This window comes from Salvia hispanica, chromosome 6 (assembly GCF_023119035.1).
Source record: "Salvia hispanica cultivar TCC Black 2014 chromosome 6, UniMelb_Shisp_WGS_1.0, whole genome shotgun sequence".
Taxonomy (NCBI): Eukaryota; Viridiplantae; Streptophyta; class Magnoliopsida; order Lamiales; family Lamiaceae; genus Salvia; species Salvia hispanica.
The window spans coordinates 10703160-10723984 of record NC_062970.1 but is presented as its reverse complement, the minus strand read 5'-3'; the positions used below and the strand labels follow the sequence as shown (position 1 = coordinate 10723984).

General features: G+C 32.8%; 4 protein-coding genes and 1 long non-coding RNA gene across 10 annotated transcripts; 2 read left to right on the top strand and 3 right to left on the bottom strand.

Annotated features, from left to right (window-relative positions):
* Positions 1-250: 250 nt before the first annotated feature.
* Positions 251-1316, bottom strand: LOC125194676. Its single transcript, XM_048092919.1, has 5 exons — positions 1120-1316; positions 940-973; positions 742-834; positions 462-539; positions 251-388 (listed from the first exon to the last, which is right to left on the bottom strand). The coding sequence occupies exons 1-5, from the start codon at positions 1314-1316 to the stop codon at positions 251-253; spliced, it is 540 nt and encodes a 179-aa protein (XP_047948876.1).
* Positions 1317-2858: 1542 nt separating this feature from the next.
* On the bottom strand, positions 2859-6799 carry LOC125192258 (RNA-binding protein 48-like). Of its 3 annotated transcripts, none has more exons than XM_048089781.1 (11): positions 6652-6799; positions 6369-6479; positions 6170-6253; positions 5896-5976; positions 5129-5268; positions 4940-5042; positions 4784-4853; positions 4646-4708; positions 4208-4531; positions 3189-3336; positions 2859-3085 (listed from the first exon to the last, which is right to left on the bottom strand). In XM_048089781.1, the coding sequence occupies exons 2-9, from the start codon at positions 6428-6430 to the stop codon at positions 4457-4459; spliced, it is 678 nt and encodes a 225-aa protein (XP_047945738.1). In that variant the 5' UTR covers positions 6431-6479; positions 6652-6799; the 3' UTR covers positions 2859-3085; positions 3189-3336; positions 4208-4456. The 3 variants fall into 3 exon arrangements, with proteins under 3 accessions (XP_047945738.1, XP_047945740.1, XP_047945739.1); XM_048089783.1 differs by having other exon boundaries at positions 4940-5039; XM_048089782.1 differs by having other exon boundaries at positions 6369-6449.
* Positions 6800-9924: 3125 nt separating this feature from the next.
* Positions 9925-12436, top strand: LOC125194467. 3 transcript variants are annotated; one of them, XM_048092703.1, is made up of 5 exons: positions 9925-10475; positions 11069-11139; positions 11379-11880; positions 11955-12170; positions 12261-12436. In XM_048092703.1, exons 1-4 carry the CDS (start codon positions 10368-10370, stop codon positions 12144-12146), a joined length of 873 nt encoding a protein of 290 aa, XP_047948660.1. In that variant the 5' UTR covers positions 9925-10367; the 3' UTR covers positions 12147-12170; positions 12261-12436. The 3 variants fall into 3 exon arrangements, with proteins under 3 accessions (XP_047948660.1, XP_047948661.1, XP_047948659.1); XM_048092704.1 differs by having other exon boundaries at positions 11394-11880; positions 11955-12436; XM_048092702.1 differs by having other exon boundaries at positions 9927-10475; positions 11955-12436.
* A 53-nt stretch (positions 12437-12489) lies between these two features.
* LOC125194466 lies at positions 12490-15193 on the bottom strand. 2 transcript variants are annotated; one of them, XM_048092701.1, is made up of 4 exons: positions 15093-15193; positions 14272-14753; positions 12923-13199; positions 12732-12836 (listed from the first exon to the last, which is right to left on the bottom strand). In XM_048092701.1, exons 1-4 carry the CDS (start codon positions 15175-15177, stop codon positions 12766-12768), a joined length of 915 nt encoding a protein of 304 aa, XP_047948658.1. In that variant the 5' UTR covers positions 15178-15193; the 3' UTR covers positions 12732-12765. The 2 variants fall into 2 exon arrangements, with proteins under 2 accessions (XP_047948657.1, XP_047948658.1); XM_048092700.1 differs by having other exon boundaries at positions 12490-13199.
* LOC125194469 lies at positions 12825-13306 on the top strand. The gene is made up of 2 exons (XR_007171762.1): positions 12825-12897; positions 13004-13306. It is a non-coding gene; the product is annotated as an uncharacterized LOC125194469 (long non-coding RNA).
* Positions 15194-20825: the final 5632 nt, after the last annotated feature.

The window sequence follows — 20825 nt, the reverse complement described above, 5'->3', positions numbered from 1 at the left end:
GTAGTGTGTGTGTGTGTGAGAGAGAGAGAGAGAGATGACAAGTCTAGGAAGGTATACACACAGAAATTTCAACCTAATGTCAAACAATGCTACAAATATTTTGATTAAAAATGACTAAGACAATTAATTTCCTTTTTTTTTAAGAAAAAGAAATGCAAACCTCATTGAAACACAAGCATGGATGATCCACAGAGCAAAATATGCAATTCGAAAGAAGGGGAAACTCTGCAAGGAAAATATCACACTTGTTTTAGTCGATAAATCTTCGAAGCAAACTTAGGTTTACGACCAATTCTGTATGGTTTGCAGGCTCTCGTCCAAGTAAAGAAAGAGAAAAGGGCTTTCCGAGAATACCAGCTGCGTTGACGGAATGCATACAAACGACCAGCTGTGTTGGATAGAATACACATTACACAATCAATAGTCCATAGGAGTATGTATTATCATAGCATTCTACTTACAAAGGATATATTGTCTTCTTTGCTGTACAGTACGAGCCAATACACTGAATCAGTGAGCATGACAGCCCCAGCACATATCTACAACCAAGTGGAAGCAGAAGGAAGTGATAAACACGAGAAAGAAAATTCTTATTTATTGCAAGTTCTTGTCTTAAAATAGACTAATTGACTGCATTTGCAGAAACTGCCTGAAAGATTATTTGAAAGGCGTATTCTGCGATAGATGGAGGTACAAGAGTAGGGTTGTGAGAGTCGTTCAAGCTTGTTTTTGTGGTGGTACAAATAGGCCATGCTCTGTATCTGCAACGATGGAATGATCCGCCTTTGTCTCCCTTTTAATGCGACATCCGAGGATGGAGAGAGATGAAGCCATCTACAGAACATAAGAAACTTATGTGAATATATATAGTATGTTACAAGATCAAATAAGTAGCAATATAATGAGAGTTTGCAAGGAAATGTAATTTATGTGACATACCCCAAAATAGATGGTGAGCAATGTGAATGTCCACCTGCAAAATGGAATTATCATATAACAAAATTAACTTAAACCTTAAGCTACTTATGTGAAAATACAGAATTATTGGAACACTCTCCAAGTCTAAAAAAACTGCAAAAAATCGAAAGTGATAAAGAACTCAAAAGCAATGGCCTTAACTGCGTGTAGTAGTAGAATATGCCAACACCATGGAGAATAGTATCAGCAAGAATCAATCCTAGTAAGGTGCAGAAAGCAACATTCCGAAAACCAAGCAGCCAAACAGGATGGATTGAGCTCGAACTTGTTGCCCAAGATGCGCCCTTGTTCCTCTGATCCCCCACTTGTACGGCTACTGGGCGGGCTGCGCCCTTCATACCTCCATATAATGAGCGCTGCAACGATCATAGCCACCACAATCCATATTGCAGCCAGTAGCTCGGGGCCGTCGTGTCCGTTGCCATCACAGGCCACCAAGCAACATACGATCAAAATTTCAAAATTATATCAAAATCTAGTATTATTTGGTTGTTCATTAAACCATGAAAACAGCTATCTTATCTTCAAATTGCCCAAATTGTGTACATTCTTAGTAAATTCCAACATGAAAAATAAAAAAAATTATGTATGCTGATAGCATAGTCAAACCAATTTCACCACCAAATATTACTACTATAGACATATTTAATGTATGCAGACTTTATACATAGAAAAAGTAAAAAAGGCTCACAATGAAGGTAATTAAAATTCCAGAAAGAAAAGACGCAGAACATACACCTATGCAGACTTAAATTTGCATTCAAATTGATACCTGAATCTTCTCGAAATGAATGTTTGAACAGAGATTCTAGAACTGGGTCACCGGAGACCGGAACGGCGACCGAGAGAGTACCTATGCGTAGAGCACTATGAGAGGAGGCGGGGGAAGAGCTATTAATTCGATAATGATTTGTTTACAAAGGAAAGGCAGCTTATATAGATGCTGCATGTACGGAAATAACAACATCACAACTATCTAACTAACTATACATTCTTCTCATGCTCCGCGCTCATGGTTGATTTAATCCTCTGTTCTCCCGTGTTGCATGCACCCATGCTCCACTTATTTAAGTTTTCCATCTCCCGTGCTTATTCAAATTGCCTATCACGTATCATCATCCTCTCCAACTAGGGCTCTAGAATCCGGTGACGATCTTCGGTCATCCGAATAGATCGTGGCGGGATAAGAGTGTGTGATTGCCTGAGACATGCTCTCAAACTCCTCCACCTTCGAAAGAAGCTCGTCCAGGCTCACGTTAACCTCATGTAGAACCGATGCTCTTCCCGACTCAATGGCCCATTGCCACAGCGCCATCATCTTAGGGCTTACCTGCCTCGACTCCGTATCTGATTTGCACGAAAAACCAATACAATTAGACAAAAATGCCGATAACCATTTGTGAGGAAGAGAATAGTTTGTACAAACCCGAAAGATCTGTAGGGGACGAGTCATTAGCAGAAGGTAGGTATATCCGAGGAACTTTGTTCCGATACATTGATTTCCACTCCCTTCCTCTCTGCATCAGTATTTGCTCATCATCAAACGATAGCAGCACGTAGGGCACCAATTCCTGCAGTCAAGGAATGAGAAATGAGATTAGAGAGATTGTTTCGGGAAGAACAATACTGAACTGCAGCGAAGAGACGGATACAAACCTTCAACTTAGCTCCTATCTTCTTGTAATCACTAGGTTGCAACCCTCGGCAATCTATCCTCACCAGGGTAATGTAAACCCCATTTTTTGCTATAAAGGACACAATTTGGCACAAAAGCAAGTTAACATCAACAAGATGACAAAAGCTAATGTCTTTGAAATATAAGCCCTAGTTTTTTAGATTCCGAAAAAATACGAAGCAATACACGTTTTATGAGTTGGTACCTAATTTACGGATTGGGAGAAGCCTCTTCCCTTTCATTCTCAACTCATCTGCTTCTTCCTTCGTCAGCCCCTCGGGGGGCATCTTGTATAAGCTTCGCATAAACTGGTGTAGCCGGTTTCCAAAGCATTATCAGGAAGCGAGGCCGTCTTTGGTGATCATAGTTTCTGCCACGGAACAGATACAACACTCCGCCCATCCTATAAATAATCTTGCCACCAGATTTTTCCTGCATGATCAGTACTCAGTCGTTAGGTAGTCATAAATGAACAAGATGTCACAATTCTAGTAGCAAAAGCATCAGCAAGACTAAGCCATGAACTTATGATCACCAAAATCCGATGAGAAAGTGAGAACCTCAATGCACCGGCATATGTTATTCATGTCAGCAGTTGGGACACCTAAACAACGGACTTTACAAACAGGTTGTCTCCTCCAATGTGTGTGTATCAGCTCCAGCATATTATGTGTTAATCCTACCTGCAGAATTCAACGTTTCAATCAAGCAACAATGTTTATTACTACATTGTTACAACCCGGCACTAATTGAAATCCCCATCCCAGCACAAAATCAAAACAAAAAGACATAATCCCACTGAAGTTATCTAGAAATGCAGCTCTCAACTAAATGAAAAAACAGCAAGTGAAATAGCAAGAAACAGATTTGAAGCATCATAATGCATTAACTCAACCTAAATCACAATCACCCTAACATATCCAAACAAGTAAAGAGATAATGCATCCAGCACTAAATAAACTGAAAAACAACAATTACAACAGCAAAAAACAATTTTTGAAGCATCATAATTAAATTCCCATTATCCCAATACGAAGCAAGAAGAAAACCATAAACCGAATTTCCTTGCTACTTTCAAGAAACTGAAACAACAAGAAACAAAACAGGAAGAAACAATTTTGATACATCACAACACATTAACTCACCTAAATTCCCCATCCCAACATGAAATCCAAACAAGGAGAAAACACACACACACAATCCCACTTAACTAATCCAAAAATACAACTCTCACGAAATAGAAACAAAAGCAAATAAAACAGCAACACAATTTTAAAGCAACAGACTACAATAACTCACTAAATGCAGACATCCCAAAAACTAGAAACTCAACAAACTAAACCAGACGGGCAATAACAATCTTGAAGCATCGTAACTCATAACACAATAACACACTATACCTCTATCATCCCAACACAAAATCCAAACAACTAAAAAAACACAATCCCACTGTAAAAAAATCTGGCAACGCATCTCCAAACAAATGAAAAACCAACAAGTACAAAACAGCAGCAACAAACAATCTCTCCATAAAACGAAATCACCTAAATTCACCTGTTTTTTACTAGACAACAAGGGTTTCACCATCGCTCTCATCTCCGCCCTCGTCAGCGGCGCCCCCAACACCTAAATAATCATTCATACTTTTGTTGTGTGGAAAATTTGTGTGTCTGTTTATGTACTTTTGGCATGGTAAAATACTCCACCTCAGTGGTTAGTTTGTGATAAGCAAACTCGAACCATGCACATTACCACATTGATCAAAATTCAAATACAATACATATTTATATCCACATTATATATCTAGATTCTTCTTCTATTGTCGACACGCGCCTTCTTGGAAGACCCCAATACCCCATGCTCTGAACTTGATTCTATCTGTATAAATCGTGACGTGAATATAATAATAATCATAAAAGCTATAAACTGATACTACTAATGAAAAAGAAAATACAAAGAAAGAGGGGATATGGAATTTGAGAATTTAGTCACCTTATTCAGTTTCTCCCTAACCAACTTAACCGTTTGATTCATCGATTCTGATGGAAAATATTCCTGCCAGGATTCAAGTCAAGGAAGGATTCGAAACGAACGCAATTTACTTCCGAGAAAATTCACTTATAAACCAACCTTATCCGAAGAGACTAATGGCTTGGAGGAAGCATGTACTGTGATACCAGCCCGTGGCTCGCCCAAATTCCTAAAAAAACGAACAAGGCATATCCAAACATCACGAAACGTGAAATTTTTTAACAAAATTGCTAAGGGGGCGAAGTGTAGGAGTACCTTTGGGATAAGGAAGAAGTAGGGGGACCTGACTCCTTGATCGAAGGAGTGGAAGCTGAGGAAGGTTCTCTACTAGAATCCGAAGGGCCTTTAGATCTTCCTGCTGAAAGAAAATTGGAAGGTTTCACAAGCAATGCGATGGATAAGAGGAACTCTGCAGCAACAAGGAACACGTCACTTTGGACTTACGGTTAAGACGTGCTAGAACTTCCTTTCTCCGTCCTTCTAACTTCTCTTTTGTGTCAGAGAGGCTCTCATACTCGGGTGCATATGTCACTTGTATTTGGTTTCCTAGAAAAACAGACTCGTCTAACTTTCTTTTGGCAAACCTATCACCAACATCAGATTCAAGAATTAACCCTCTGCACGTGGCAAATTTTTGAAACGCACATAATACATTATATGCACAGAACTTGTATATAGACATTTGAAACGAGAAACTGGCCTTTCCCGCAAAAACTCACCTATACGTGCACCTAAGTTACACGCGTAATATGCTGCACATAATGAAAAACCAACACGTGAATGAGTGCGAATGTACATATTTGTCACAAGAAACAAATCGTAAATGACATTTTCTACGCAAACCACCACCGCTAGTTCGTTAACCAGAGAATAACAAATGCACCAATACTCGCACCTAACCTAACCTATAAACAACACACAATATGTTGCACACATATGAAACCACACAAAAGAATACATGCATAAACACTTACTAATCAAGATAAATAAATTGTAAAATGCCCCTTTTCCACACAAATCACCACAGATATTATACATATTCCAATACATTTTACACACAATTACCAAAAGAAAACAAATCACAGAAACCCCCTTCCCCAATCACCAAGTGCATTAAGTATGTAATCACTGACTTATTAAGCAACATAACTACTCAATTACGTAGAACACAATTATCCATGAAATGCAAAGCATCAAATCGGTAAAATCACCTAGCATTGCTGAGTTGATGAAATTTGATCCAATAAACATCGGTATAAGCCTCACATTCTTCCGCATCCATCGGCTTACATCTGACCAATAATAACAATCACAACACCATTACTATTTGCACTTTCACATCAAATTTCCATGAAAAAACAGTACACACTTTCTTCATTTCTTACATACAATAACAACACTACCTTTCTAAAGCAATCTGCATAAAATCCATTAAAAATTCTATTTTATTCTTCTTAAATCATTCAGAAGTATGCAATAACTTACTCTGCAACTGGGCCATAAGTAGAGAACAACTTCAAGAGCTCATCTCCACAACCCAAAGAAGGAACATTCTTAACAATCAGGTACCTGCATCCAAAGCCAAAATACTCAAAATCCTGATCTCAATAACTAAAACTTTCTTCATTTATCCCCCCTTTCCCGAATAAAATTAGGGGGAAGACAAAAAAACTGAAGGACAAACCTTGATTCATCACAAACTGTATAAACGCGAACTGCAGGGGGCTCGTTTTTTGATTTAGGCATCACCTCCCAATTGAATAAACTGCAATTTGGGACGACAAATCGAGGATACCTTAATGAAAAAAAATGGAATTTAAATTTTATTCAAAAATTATGAATGAATATGTGGAACTGGGCTTCATGCTTCAATTCAAGAGCGTCGAATTTTCCTAAGGGTTAGACCGGAAAAGCCATAACCGCCCCCTCCGCAAAAAAAATTGAGGAAGAAAGAAAACCTGCGATACCTGTGATGAAGTGAGTGGCGATTTGATTAGACGTACGCCGGCGGAAATGGAGATTGGGGCTTGTTCAGTGAATTGACGAAGGAAAATGAAGATGATAATATCGGGCTTATTTGGGGAAAGATATATTGGGTTTGATGTATTTGATCATTTGTTGGGATAATACATTTTTTTTATTAAAATCTATAGAAGGGGCCATGTATTAAATGTGAAGGATAAGTAAAAGTTAATGATTAATATCGAATCAATTTTAAAGACCGAACTAGAGACTAAATTATTTATTAAATTTAATTTTTTTGATGAGATTCGCTAATGTATAAATTATTTCGGTCTTTATTACAAACTCATTTTACTTCATTTTAGTAGGTTTATTACTTCATTCCGGTACGTAATACCTTGAAACGATAGTATATTTTTACTTACTTTCAGTAGATTTTAAAATGATTCAACACATGCTTTATTCGAATTCATTGAACTGGATTTTTACTTTATTCACTTAAAAAAGGATAATTTCTTTCGGTAGGTTTATTACTTCATTCATAACATTATTACTTCATTGGACAAAGTTTTTACGTCATTTCAGCAGGACTTCAAATGCTTCAGCACATACTTCATTCAAATAGTTTATTAATACATCATTCAATGTGCTTATTACACCATTCAATTAGACTATCATTCCATTTTGTTACCAGCCGTGACGGCGGTGATAGACATTGCAAAGAGAAAGAACGGTATGCAACGATAAAACCGTATGTATGTACTGGAATGAAGTAATAATCATATTGAAATGAAGTAAAAACCTACTGGAATGAAGTTAAATATTCATAATATTTTATGACTTATTTGCTCCGAGTTGACGTAAAATATGCTCGTGATGAAGGCGAAAATAATTTATATATAAACGCATCTCATCCATAAAAAACTAGATCCAAAAATCCTAATTTGATTTAATTATGCGGTTCGGCAATAAGGAGTAGATTTGCATATAATGAGACTCGTATAAGTAATTTATAAAATTGGAGACACTTTTTTTACATATATTACTCGTTAATATGGAATATGGAATGCACATTTTTTTCTATTATACTTTACTTGGACAATTTTATATACTATATTTAGGAAAATTATACTCAATTGTACTATAGGTTTTATTTAAAAAAAATATTAATACCTCAAATTATATATTCAATTCAATTGTACTAAATATATTACTTACTCATATCTTTTATAAATATCTTTACTATACATTTTTGGCTAATTTTTTAAATATAAATTAATGTCGTGGAATGATACTTGAATATTAATACATCCAATAAATATGAAATATTTGAATTTCGAGATTTTATGTAATATTTTTTTTTTTGAGTTAATAAACAAAAAATGTTCTTATACGTAGTAATATGACAAAAATTAACAACCTCAATTAGCATTTCCTTTGATCTTAGAGGTATAAAATGAGCATTACTTATTAGCAGCGGCAAATCCAGAACTTGAGAATGGAGCGAGGGAATACAGATACAGCATGCTAAAAGTCTCCTTTAAATTCCAACTTATTAAACTATTCTTCCCATCCACTATTTGTTACAAGAAGTGACCTCTAATTACCCCTCAAACATCTAAGGCATACCTTTCTACCAACACCATAATCTCAACTAATATAAAATGCAAGATCCACACAAGTAAAAATCCAAAATTCTATTGGTTTAACAAGAATTATCCTTTCCTGAGTTCTTGAGCATTATAACATTCGCTCATGTGTCAAATAACTCACAAAACTTTATACTACTACTCAAATGTACATTTCAAACTATACTTCAATATTCTAGGCCGACCTTTCGATCAGTACATGCCTCCTACTTCTAAGTCTGGATTCCACTCACAATCACTATCAAACCCCATTACTTAATAAGCTTATAGCTATAATGCAACTTCAGATTATTTACAGTAGTTTAAAGAAACTCCCAAACTCAATTAAACTTCATAATTTTTGGTCCTTAATATTACCCACATGGCTCTAATCTATTTCACAAACCTCAATTCTAATGTACGGTATTTTCTCTCAGTCTCAGCTATACATAAAACCAATTTAAATAGATTAAAGCAAGAAAAAAAAATCCTAATTCAGCTCTTAACTTAGAGCAGAAAATCCAATTCATCAAATTAGGGAACTATAGCATGTTCAACTAATTGGTTCATAGATTATGTATTCAGCTAATTGTGAACCACTCGCCATGTATATGTTCAGTTTATGCGATTAGCTTGATGTTTTAAAAAGTCTATTGACATATTTTCCTGTTTGAAAAGTCTTTCATTAGTTAATCTTTTACTTATTTTGTCACACATCTTTCAAAACCAAAAAATCAAACATTTATATGGTTTTATATGCTTGTAAGTTTAAACAATTTTTCATTATTGAGTGATGGACCCCATCATCACTTATCATATTTGTATGTATGTAGTAGGAGATGAAGTAGAAAATGACATAGAAGATCTAAGTGTTGAAATACTACTAACGACGTTGTAATCTTATAGTTTTTTAGTATTATTAGAGTTAATTTATTAAATTTGTGTGTGAACTAGATTAAATACTCTAAAATACGCAAAAATTATCATATTTGATAAATTCACTTTTTTATGTATATGTGAATTTATATAATTAAAATTCTAAATATTCTATATTGATATATATAATTAAGTTTAATTTTAGATTTATGAATTTATTAAATTTTGTATAAGATGAAATTATTGTTTCATGCATGTTTATTTATATTAATTTTATGCCATGTAAATATTGTTAAATTTTATAAAATTTGAATAAATAATGGTTAAAAGAGGAAAGAAAAGACACGAAAAAGCACTAGTTGTATCTTGAAAAAAATAAGCATAAAAAAATGGTCAAACAGAAAAATTCGATAATATCGGAACTTAGAGCGAGAGTTGATGGAAGTTTTGGCACGGTCGTTGGCTGGATTGGAGGTGAAAGATGATGATGTTTCTAACAACGAAAAAGACGATTATACCCTTCAATTGTAATGCGTATCTTGACTGGTTCAAGAAGATGCCAAGAGGGGTACAAATGTCTTTTCGGAGACCGGGTCCATTCCGCAATTAAAAATGCATCGCCATCAAAGCAGCTATCAGAGGTCCAAGTACTACCAACAACTGCAATACACATCAGGACACAGAATCATCCCCATTTTCTTGCTTTTTCAGCACCCTCCCATCATCAATCTCATGCTATATGCCTATACTCTCTCTAAAATTAAAAAAAAACAGGTGTTCTCTTCTAGAGAGAGAAATACAGAGAGGGAGGGAAGTAGTCCTGTAAATTAAACTTACATAAAAAGGAGATAAGTTGGGTTGCCAGAAATGCCCTTCTGCAACACCCCAAAAATCCCAATCTTCATCATCAACTTCAAACAACAATGTTTTTATTTTGGCGCAAATTATGTGGGCTTTTTCGGTCAGAATTTTTTCACAGGAAAGCAAAGAAAGAACCTTCGCCCCAATTTTCTCTCTCATTTCCTCTCCTATCTATCTATCTCTATCTTTTCCATTTTTTTCTTTTTCTACAAACAAACCCACCTCTCTTTATTGCCTTTTCACCAATCTTCCATCCCCCTCTCTGCATCAAATACCCTCCACACGCCTAATTTCATATTAATTTCGTATTAATTTCCCCCGATCTTGTTCAAGATCGCAGCTTTTTCTGTGATCGAATGTCTAGGAAGAGTAAAGGGGCGGTTTTGGATCCGTATGGAATTGGGGGCGCCAAGGCTAGGCTCAAGTTTCAGGCTCTTATGCAGGACTATCACGAGCTCGAAAAGGTGTTTAATTTTTCATTTCTTTTTTGGGAGATCTGATGCTTTGTTATGTTATATTTGATATGCTTGTTGATTTTGTGATCTTACTCTTGAATGAAATACATGTTTTTCTTTTTTTGTTTTTTGGGTTCTTGATGATGTTCTTGTTTTGTCCCTTAATTTGTATATTTGTGTTTACATCTATCTCTATGGCTTGTTATTAGATCTGATCTTGAAGGAAGGAAGGCCTGTTTTAGCTTTAATGCAATTCGTGAGATTATATGAGACACACTATGTATCTCTTCTTCATGTTAAGATATACTCCCCCGTCCCAATAAATATAAACCATTTGGATTTCGGTATTGAATTTTATGTAGTGTTGTTTTCTGAGTTAATAAAGAGAGTCAAGTAAGAGAGATAGAAAAGTAGAGATGATGCTATTTTTATTTTAGGAAACGTTTCATTTTTAATGGGACGGAGGGAGTATATTTTTCGTTGTTTGGGTGGATAGATAAAATGAATAAGATGCTAAGTTATCGACTGTTTTTTTTAATTTAAGAGAACGCAACTTGCTTTAGTTGTGGAATAGATTGATTTATAGGTTTATGATGTTGCAGGAGGCTGATGTTATGAGAAGCAAATTGGATATGGTGAAAGAGAGAAAGCTGATGCTCGCAGCTGAAGTTCGGTATGGAATTTGATTCGATACCTTATGCCTTTGCCTCCAAAATTTTCTCGTGGTGTATGTATTTTCGACAAAAATGGTGGTTTCTATCAATGGCTTGGTCCATGTCTTGTCTACAATATATGTTTCGTTCTTTGTTATTTTTGCGCTGCGTTAGCTTTTGGAGAGTTAAGTTCATTGTTATCTTATTTTAGTATCCTACACTTGTGTTACACTGATCACTATCACAATGTAACAATTAGGTTTCTACGGAAAAGGCATAGGTACCTTGTGAAGACGAAGGATGCGAATTCACTACAAGAACAAAGTCTTGTACAGGCGCCAAACCTACTAAAGCGTGCTAAAATCACAAAGCAACAGCTTCTGATTGGAAAAGAAGCGAGTCAGCATAGATTGTCTTTAGCTCCAGAGCCCATCTCGAAGAAGAAACTAGTTGCTCTGCCTGATACATTTCCAATCAGTGATCAGCCTCGCAAGAAAAAATCATACAGCAGGAAGGGACATGGTATTCCACCACCGGTTTTCGATTTGGACCACAAAGGAGTAATGCATATCAGGAAAGAAGCAAACATAGTGGCAGCTCTCGACAGAAACTCCAAGGAAAGAATATTTGGTGCAAATGATGCAATGTTTAGGAATTCTAATTCTGCCGCTACTTTTGATTTGAACCTCGAGACTATACCTAGTGAGAGAGAAGTTTCGTTGCCAACCCGAGCTCCAATATTTGATCTGAATGAAATCTCGGTAGGTGGTTGATTTCACTCAACCTATGAAAAGTATCGTTTACTGCATATTCTAATTGTTCTCGATATTTCCAGACAGGGGAAGAGGATTTCCAGGGTAGTGAAGCAAACAAGTTTGATGACACCAGGAAAAGTTTAATGAGAGGCATGAACGAAGAGCAGCAAAATGATCTGAAACTGTCCATTTGTCGAAACGCTGGGGAGGGCTCATCTCGTGCTGGGAAGCGAAAAATATCATGGCAGGATCCTGTTGCACTGAGAGTTTGAACGGAGGAGTCTGATAAGGCAAGATACAGATGGATGTGTAATCATGCACGTGCCTGACTGGTCTCGAACTGCTTTGAAGTTCTACTGTAGGGTTATGCATCTCCTCAATGTAGCTAGTTTTATTTGTTAACACTATACAGAATGGTATGATGGAAGCAACTCACTTCAATTAGTATAGAATCTACCATGTTGCATAGGATTTTGATGAAATAGACTCAGCTCTTTTCCCTCTCATTTTGATGTAATTTTAAGTTTTGTTTATAAAATGTTATCCCAATATGCATTCTCCTGACCCACAAATTGGACAAATATGAAGACTGTTTTAGTTTCTTAAACTCAAATGTAGAAATAAGAAGACAGCTTATATTGGGAACGAATTCGACATAGCAAACAGCATTTGACTAATTGGACATGAACCATAGCAGCTCAATTCAAGTAAGCATCACCAGAGACTTCTCTTCACAGCTGTGAGATCTTCTGCAACTGTTTTCTCCACTACTTGGTTTTAAGAAGACGACGTTTATGTTTCTTACCCTGTTGGTGCGTTTCCATGACCTTCTCAGTGAGCACACCAACCTGGCACGTCTCACACCAAAATTTAAATGTTTCCTTCTTATGTTCACCCTTGTGTTTTCCTTGTGGAGTCACTACTGATTCTTCCTTCTTCAAGTTGTCTGGGTTGGGTTTTCCCTGCAACGGCAGCAGACCATCTGTCTCAGAGCCGGGCTTAACAAATGACAAAGGTGTGGGTGTAAGTTTCACTTGTATGACTTGACTGGAAGTTCCTGAACTCTGGATAGGCTTGGTAGCATTTTTTGTACAAAGCCCTATCATAGTTTTTTTCGCCTTCAATGCAGCCTCCTTCGTCTTGTGCTTCTTTCCCTTAAGGTGCTCATTCAGAGTATGTTCGCTGGTTGCAGTAACTTGGCAGAGGGTGCAACTCCACTCCTCTTTCACTCTCTTCTGCTTCTTCAAGTTGCCATCTGACTGGGGACTTGTGCCCGATCCAGGGTTAGGCCTCTTAGCTCCAGTTATATTTTCGGTTGGCTTAGCCTGCAATACTCGCAAAACATACTGATCATAAATATTGTACAAAAATTACACATGTTGATTTGATGTTACAGAATTTTTAGCTAAAAAAGAAAGAATATCGACCAGTATACGATGGGAGCTTTTATTAACTGAGTTCTGCCATATATATTTCATTCATCATTCTGCTAATTCGAAAATTTGGAATTGAGATAAAGAAATCCAAAATTTTATTATCGATATAGAAATCCCTATAGAATTTCCCAGTGAATTTTTAATGTGAAGAAGTGAAAAAGCATGGAAAGAGGAAAGAACATTGGGGACACTGGAAAACAAAAAAAAACAGAAAATAGGAGAAAATGGAAATAAATATGAGATAGGGAAAAAGTAGAAGTTGAATGACAAGAAAAACAATGAAAAGATTAAATAGAGATTTCAGAGCATTTTTATGAAAACCAGATATAAATAATCAAGAATCACCTCCAAGCTCTCAATATGAATACATATAACCTAACATTACAACAAGTTAGACAAATACTCAACCGATTTAGTTGGGTTTCGGGAGAGAGCAAAATTTCATTTCACAAGTTTTGACGTACCTTTTGCAAAGTATAGTTATTCAAGAATAGAGTAGTCTAAAATTTTATCAATTTTTTCTAATTCTTCAAGTACTCCTATTATTTTTTTTTTCCAATTTTCGTTCTTTTTTCTATCCACCCGCACCTCTCGCCCTGTTTCCACTTTCATCTCCATATCATTACCACCCAATGCCCGCATCTACCAGCATCGAACCAGGGACTAGATAATTCCTACACCAGAACATATATCACCTAAGTTCAAGCTCCAAGTTATATCACAGCCTAGGATTTAGATTGCGTTGCATTTTACACAAAAAACCACTAAACTATGCAATCAAAATACTTTGAGAACAAATTTAGATTGCGTTGCATTTTACACAAAAGTAACCATTTTCAACCCAGTATAAATAATCCAAATCATAAAAGTTTGATTAAAGTTGAAGGCTCTACAAACACAACAATCAAAATTAAAAGCAGAGAGAGACACCTCAATCAAACTCAGGGGATGGCATACTGACCTCTAAAATTATTTCCTTCTTTTTGTTGCTGCCCTCTGAGACACATTTGACCATTGAGTCTCTTCCCATTCTCTCATCAATTGATGCTCTCTGAAACGGTAAGGATCCAGAGCGTCCACCCTCACACACGTCGTTCAATATGTGCCTCTGCGTGAGCAACATACTACTTTCACCAAGAAACCTCTCCTCAGTCATCGTCTCTGCCAGTGGAGCCACATTGTGTCCTCTCCTAAGAAAGGTTTCAACCATCAGCAGATCCCTCCTTACCTCAGCCTCCAAGGCACGCCTTGTAAGGATCTTGTACATGATTATCTCATGTCTAAACCTCTCCTCCTCAATTTCTCTCTGTATCACCCCGTGCAAGTCATGGGACTGAGCTGAAGATAAAGGATGTGGGTGAATATGAAATTGAGGTTGAGCACTTAGACCTTGTTGATCATGCTGCAAATGGTGATGATGCACCCTTCCTAGTTCGTATCCATCTAAAACAAATTAAACACCAGCAAGAAATTATAAAATATCAGGAAATCGTAGACACCATAAATTACAAGCAAGATCTCTGTTTTACTAGAGATAGAATAGGATTTATCACAAGAATATGAAATGCAAACAACAAACTACGAATTGGAGATGTGATGTTTAAAAGCATGATAGCAAGATTCAATATTTAACCATTTTTGAATTGAAGAAAAAAGAAAGAGACATTCCAAGAGTTGAAGCGTGATCATGATAAACACAACAAAGAATTGACATTCTTCAATAACTATTACTACAAGTATATTTTGAGAAAAGAAAAAAAGAAATTGGGATAGAATTCTGACCAAAACACTGTGGTTGCGATACTGTGTGGGAGTGAAGAATGTGAGTAGAATGAGCGCGATAAGGCCCTCCGTAATCGGACGCCATTAACGACGAATTTGGAAATTTTGAATTATTTAGGGTTTTAAAATTCAATTAAATACTGAGGCCGACCGGAAATCAACCGACTCGCGCTTTAAATTTTGTTTTGACCACTTAAATTTTGTTTTCTCATTATTTAAAATTTAAAATTATACCTATAATAGATAGAAAATGCTAATATATTTATATTAATGTGGGAATGAGCTTTTATCATAAAAGAAAATGTAATATTTTTTTGGGACAAACTAAAAAGGAAGTGTGATATTTATTATGGGATCGATGGAGTAGTATAATTTTAGTTTTTTTCAATTGAAATTTTCAAGAATATAAGAGCTGATTTGTTTGTTGATGGACAATGGGTGCTTCTTCCTTTAAATCTCTTTTTATTTTATTTTTTTTTGTAAAATTCTCTACCCTCTCGTAAAAGCTTTATATTCTAAGATTCACGATATCTTTATTATCTATATGCCTACCATGTTTATCTTCATAGTTACCAATTCAATTATTTTCTGCTCCATACGTCGCAGTCTATTTCTAAAAATTTCGAGGTTACATCGTTGATCATTTTTCTCAAACCTTCCATGTCCACCTCAAGAATTAGTTAGTCAAGTTTGCACTAGCACTGGTTTTGATATTTACATAGACGAGTAACGGTTTTACACATGATTTGTTCTAAAAAAAGTTGGGAATTGGTAGAAGAAGACACGCAAAGATCATAGAGAATTTTTTTTAAAAATTTCAAGGGTGATCGGAGTGCCAGTAGGGGAAATTTTTATGAATCTCAGAAGTAAATCTATCCATACACATATAAAAAAGGAGTTTTTGGGGATATTTTAAAGACTGCCATTGTAAATTAAAAATTGTAATTTAATTTCAACATTTTTTTTACATAAATCTGTACATCTCAACGACAATTTCACATCTCTCATTAAATGTAAAAAATATTGCAAAATAAGAAGATTTCTAGAAAGCTCTAATATTAATAAATTGAGTAAATGTCTATAAGTTACAAACTTACAATCCATATTTGATGTTATAAATTTGGAGAAGCGAAAAGTTTTATAGGATTATTATCATGTAAGTGGGGAAGTGAAAGGGTTTTGAATATTTTTATTTACCCTATAAATATATGATAGGTTGCACTACCCATAAACAAGAATGAGCTTCAACCTTCTTCTTCAAATTGTGTATGGTGAAAGGAGTCGCAGCATGACGATGGTTAGGCGGCAATCGTGTTTTCCGGCAGTAGAAAACAGAAAATATAGAGGAAGGTTCCTTATATTCCTTATACTTGAAATTTGATATAGCCAATGAGTTTAGGAAATAAAAAGATGAGTGATGATTTAGAGATATAATGTCTCCAAGACATAATACCCCTATGTCAATTTGACATAAGCCAAATTATAATATGGACTAATATACCCTTATTTTCAAACTAATGCACTTGTCAAATTAATTCACTAGTATCGTAAAGATTTGAACATTTCAAATCAATGCACTAATTTTGCAATTATCATTATTTTCTGATTCTAAGCGCTAGCCAATAATTTAGTAAGGATACTCCATATCATAAATTGACTTTCTACAAAATTTGCATTATATAAAAACATTTTAATTCAATCATCTAATAGTCATATAGGAATACTTAATTTCTTAATATTATCCTCTAACAAAACAAAAATATTTATTCACATCCAATTATTTTATTATTAAATAATAATTAAAGTTCTAGATTGTAAAAAGTATATACGTACATAAATATGTTTAATTGTTTTCATCCAACGAAATAGTAATAGTTAGTATACATATATTATATATTAAATTTCTACTTGTATCATCTAATGAAAGGATAATAGTCATTTGCGTCAAATTATTTTATTAGTATTGAATAATTACTAAAATTTTGAATCATAAAAATGATTGCATCATATACATACTTAATTTCTTAGAGTCATTTTTCAACGAAATAGTAATAGTCACTCACATCAACTTTTATCTTTCTATATAATAAAGTTTAAAATTCTAAATTGGAAAATAGTACTCCAGTAATATACATATGTTATATAGTTAATTTCTACTTGTATCATCTAATGAAAGGATAATAGTAATTTGCGTCAAATTATTTTATTAGTATTAAATAATTCATAAAATTCTGAATCATAAAAATGATCGCATGCATATACATACTACTTAATTTCTTAGTGTCATTGTTCAACGAAATAGTAATAATCACCCACATCAACTTTTTTTTTCTATAATAATGTTTAAAATTCTAAATTCTAAAATAGTACTCCAGTAGTATACATATGTTATATATTTAATTTCTACCTGTGTCATCTAATGAAAGGATAATAGTCATTTGCGTCAAATTATTTTATTAGTATTAAATAATTACTAAAATTCTGAATCATAAAAATGATTGCATGCATATACATACTTAATTTCTTAGTGTCATTGTTCAACGAAATAGTAATAGTCACCCACATCAACTTTTTTTTCTATAATAATGTTTAAAATTCTAAATTCTAAAATTCTAAAACACATTATTTTGACACCATGTAACAATTTAATTCTAGTATACAAATTTAAATTGTTGTTCCCTAACATTTTGTCCATTAATAAAATAAAGCATGTATAAATTTCGAATCTTTATTTGATGTTATAAGAACTCAAGCAATTAAATTGATTTATTAATTTTATAATTATAAATTCTAGATTCAATAATGTTTTGTAATAATATAATTAAGATTGAGTATCAAATCTATTAAGTACCTATAAGTTTAGAATTTAAAAAAGTATGTATTATTTAAAATAAAGTTTAAATTCATTATATTAGATTAAATTTTTTAAAAAAATTCGTGATTGATGTTAGAATGAATAATTCAAAAAATTTATGGCATGTATTTCCAAGTCTTCGTGACTCATGTTAGTAGAATTAAATCAAGTGGAATTTTGGAACTAGAAAAAAATGATGAGATTGTGGACTTCTTCCTAAACAAAATAGTGGAGTATAAAATTAAATCCAATATATGATGCAACCGATATTAGAGAGATTGAAGATTATGGTGAGATATTAGAGAGAATATTTGCTTAAATCATGTCATCCATATAAATGCACACAACTTTCCTAAGCAAGTAATTCTTAAATATAAATAAATATTTTTATATGCACAAGGGTAGTATGGTATATGTACAAAACATTTATTTAAATAAAAATATAAAACAATCTAAAATGACTACTTTAACCTCATTATGTCTTAGACATTATGTCTCCAAAACATTATTGTAAAAAGATTACGTATAAAATTGTAATCTTGGCAGCTTATTTTGAGGGCTGAATTTATGGGATATTTACCATATATTGAGTTAGTATTGATAATATTTTGGATTGATGAATTTAATTAATGAGCAGTGATTTAGAGACATAATGTCTGTATGCCATAATACCCCTATGTCTCTATGCCATAAGTTTAATTCTTACTTTGATTAATTTACCCTAGGAGTGCTATTTAAAGATAGATTTGAACCATTGAATACTACTCATTATACATATTCACTTCTTTGAATATTGAACAAGATTTGTATTTATAAATTACCAAGATAGATTTAAAAAAATTAATCCGATTATAAGATCTGATATTAAAACAAAGGTTAGTAAATAGTAATAACTAGCATCATGTTTATATATTTAATCTAAGTATATATAAGAGTGGTTTTTTTAGCTTATGAAAGCAAAAGTGTAAAACGTCTTCTTTTATTTAAAAGTTTTGTTTTGAAAATTGTAATGTTAATTTTTAGTTTTGAGTTAGGAATACCAAATTCATATCTTAATTTTCAATAAACAAAAATCAACTAATTTTAATTTTAAAGTTAGTTTCTTTTGGAACAAAGTTTAATGTAACGTACTAAAATAAGAATTTAAAGAAATTATAATTTTGGAAAGTGAAGAATTAAATTAAAAACTATGAAATCCTAAAAATCAAAACAGTAAATTAACAGTTTTTATTTACAATATAATACTAATATTTTAATATGTTGCATGTTATAATGAACTAAGATAGGAACTCTAGTATCTTAGAAAGAAAAAAAGAGAACATATTAATTTTATAGTGTTAATGTATAAAATAGATGAATTTAAAATATATAATTAGTTTTTTTTATAAGATTCGATGTAATGTTTCAAAGATCAAGAATTTAAATAATTAATATTAGAAACTGTTAATTAGAAGCATCAAATTTTAATTTATTGCATGATACACGGATTGAGTTAAAAGCTATAATATTCTAAAAATAAAAAGAGAAGATATTAGATATATAGTCTTAAATAATAAATATATAATATTTTAATATGTTGCATGTTATAATGAACTAAGATAGGAACTCTAGTATCTTAGAAAGAAAAAAAGAGAACATATTAATTTTATAGTGTTAATGTATAAAATAGATGAATTTAAAATATATAATTAGTTTTTTTTATAAGATTCGATGTAATGTTTCAAAGATCAAGAATTTAAATAATTAATATTAGAAACTGTTAATTAGAAGCATCAAATTTTAATTTATTGCATGATACACGGATTGAGTTAAAAGCTATAATATTCTAAAAATAAAAAGAGAAGATATTAGATATATAGTCTTAAATAATAAATATATGAGTTAAGAATATGAGATTATTTTTATTAAAGTGACCATACCATTCCAAAATTTAAGAATTTATAGAAATTAATATTGCATATATAAAAATTTAAATTGAAAGGAAAATAATTTAAATTAAAACAAAATCAAACCGTAAACACAATTAGTATTATTGCATATATAAATATTTAACTTCTTCCATGCTATAACTAAATTGACCTAAGAACTTGATATTTTAGAAAGAAAAATAAATTATTAACTTTATAGCTTTAGTATTAAACAAATTAGTTAAAAATCTGTTTTTTTATGAGGTTTGAAATCTAAATATTAATAGATAAAGTAGGAGAGGAAAATAAATTGAGAATAAATTTTTATAAATAAAAATAATATTAATATTAACCAAAATAAACTTGACCAAAAGAAAAAGTAGTACTCCATAAATTTTGTATTTGTATAATAGTGAAATTATTAAACTTTTTCATACTATTAATTCTTACACATTAGAAAATTTTTAGGTATTCAATATACTTTTTCTTATAAATTTAAAGATTTAATTATCATAAGATTTACCCAACTTTGCGTAAATATACTGTCAACATATATTTCCCATCATTAAGGTATTCTAATTCATGACCTCATTTAATACTCCTTATTAATGGTTTAGGGGCAACTAAGGTATATATACAAAATGTAAAAATAATAAAAAACTAAATATATGGTGAAAATTACTATTATATCCCCATTATGACGTTATGGCTGGGTGACATTATGTCTCTAAAACATTTTCCATATACAAAATGTAAAAATAAAAAAAAACTAAATATATGGTAAAAATTACTATTATATCCCCATTATGGCATTATGGCTTGGAGACATTATGTTTCTAAAAAATTTTCCTTAATTATTTTAGACATAATATCGATATAGTTTTTCAATTATGGAGTATATTATATCTTGAGCTATATTTAGTAAAGATGATTTCAACTACAATCAATTCTATAATTATGGATAAATTAGTA

Excerpts from the sequence above, each read along its gene's own strand:
- LOC125194676 (XM_048092919.1), bottom strand. The coding sequence starts at position 1,316 with ATGAAGGGCGCAGCCCGCCCAGTAGCCGTACAAGTGGGGGATCAGAGG. Across the intron at positions 540-741 it reads ATACAGAGCATGGCCTATTT|ATATGTGCTGGGGCTGTCAT; the intron begins GTACCACCACAA and ends ACTTGGTTGTAG. Across the intron at positions 389-461 it reads AAGAAGACAATATATCCTTT|CTGGTCGTTTGTATGCATTC; the intron begins GTAAGTAGAATG and ends TATCCAACACAG.
- LOC125192258 (XM_048089781.1), bottom strand. The coding sequence starts at position 6,430 with ATGCCTAAATCAAAAAACGAGCCCCCTGCAGTTCGCGTTTATACAGTT. Across the intron at positions 5,977-6,169 it reads ACTTATGGCCCAGTTGCAGA|ATGTAAGCCGATGGATGCGG; the intron begins GTAAGTTATTGC and ends ATTATTGGTCAG. Across the intron at positions 4,854-4,939 it reads ACTTCTTCCTTATCCCAAAG|GAATTTGGGCGAGCCACGGG; the intron begins GTACTCCTACAC and ends TCGTTTTTTTAG.
- LOC125194467 (XM_048092703.1), top strand. The coding sequence starts at position 10,368 with ATGTCTAGGAAGAGTAAAGGGGCGGTTTTGGATCCGTATGGAATTGGG. Across the intron at positions 10,476-11,068 it reads ACTATCACGAGCTCGAAAAG|GAGGCTGATGTTATGAGAAG; the intron begins GTGTTTAATTTT and ends ATGATGTTGCAG. Across the intron at positions 11,140-11,378 it reads ATGCTCGCAGCTGAAGTTCG|GTTTCTACGGAAAAGGCATA; the intron begins GTATGGAATTTG and ends TGTAACAATTAG.
- LOC125194466 (XM_048092700.1), bottom strand. The coding sequence starts at position 15,177 with ATGGCGTCCGATTACGGAGGGCCTTATCGCGCTCATTCTACTCACATT. Across the intron at positions 14,754-15,092 it reads ATCGCAACCACAGTGTTTTG|ATGGATACGAACTAGGAAGG; the intron begins GTCAGAATTCTA and ends AATTTGTTTTAG. Across the intron at positions 13,200-14,271 it reads AGAAGGAAATAATTTTAGAG|GCTAAGCCAACCGAAAATAT; the intron begins GTCAGTATGCCA and ends CGAGTATTGCAG.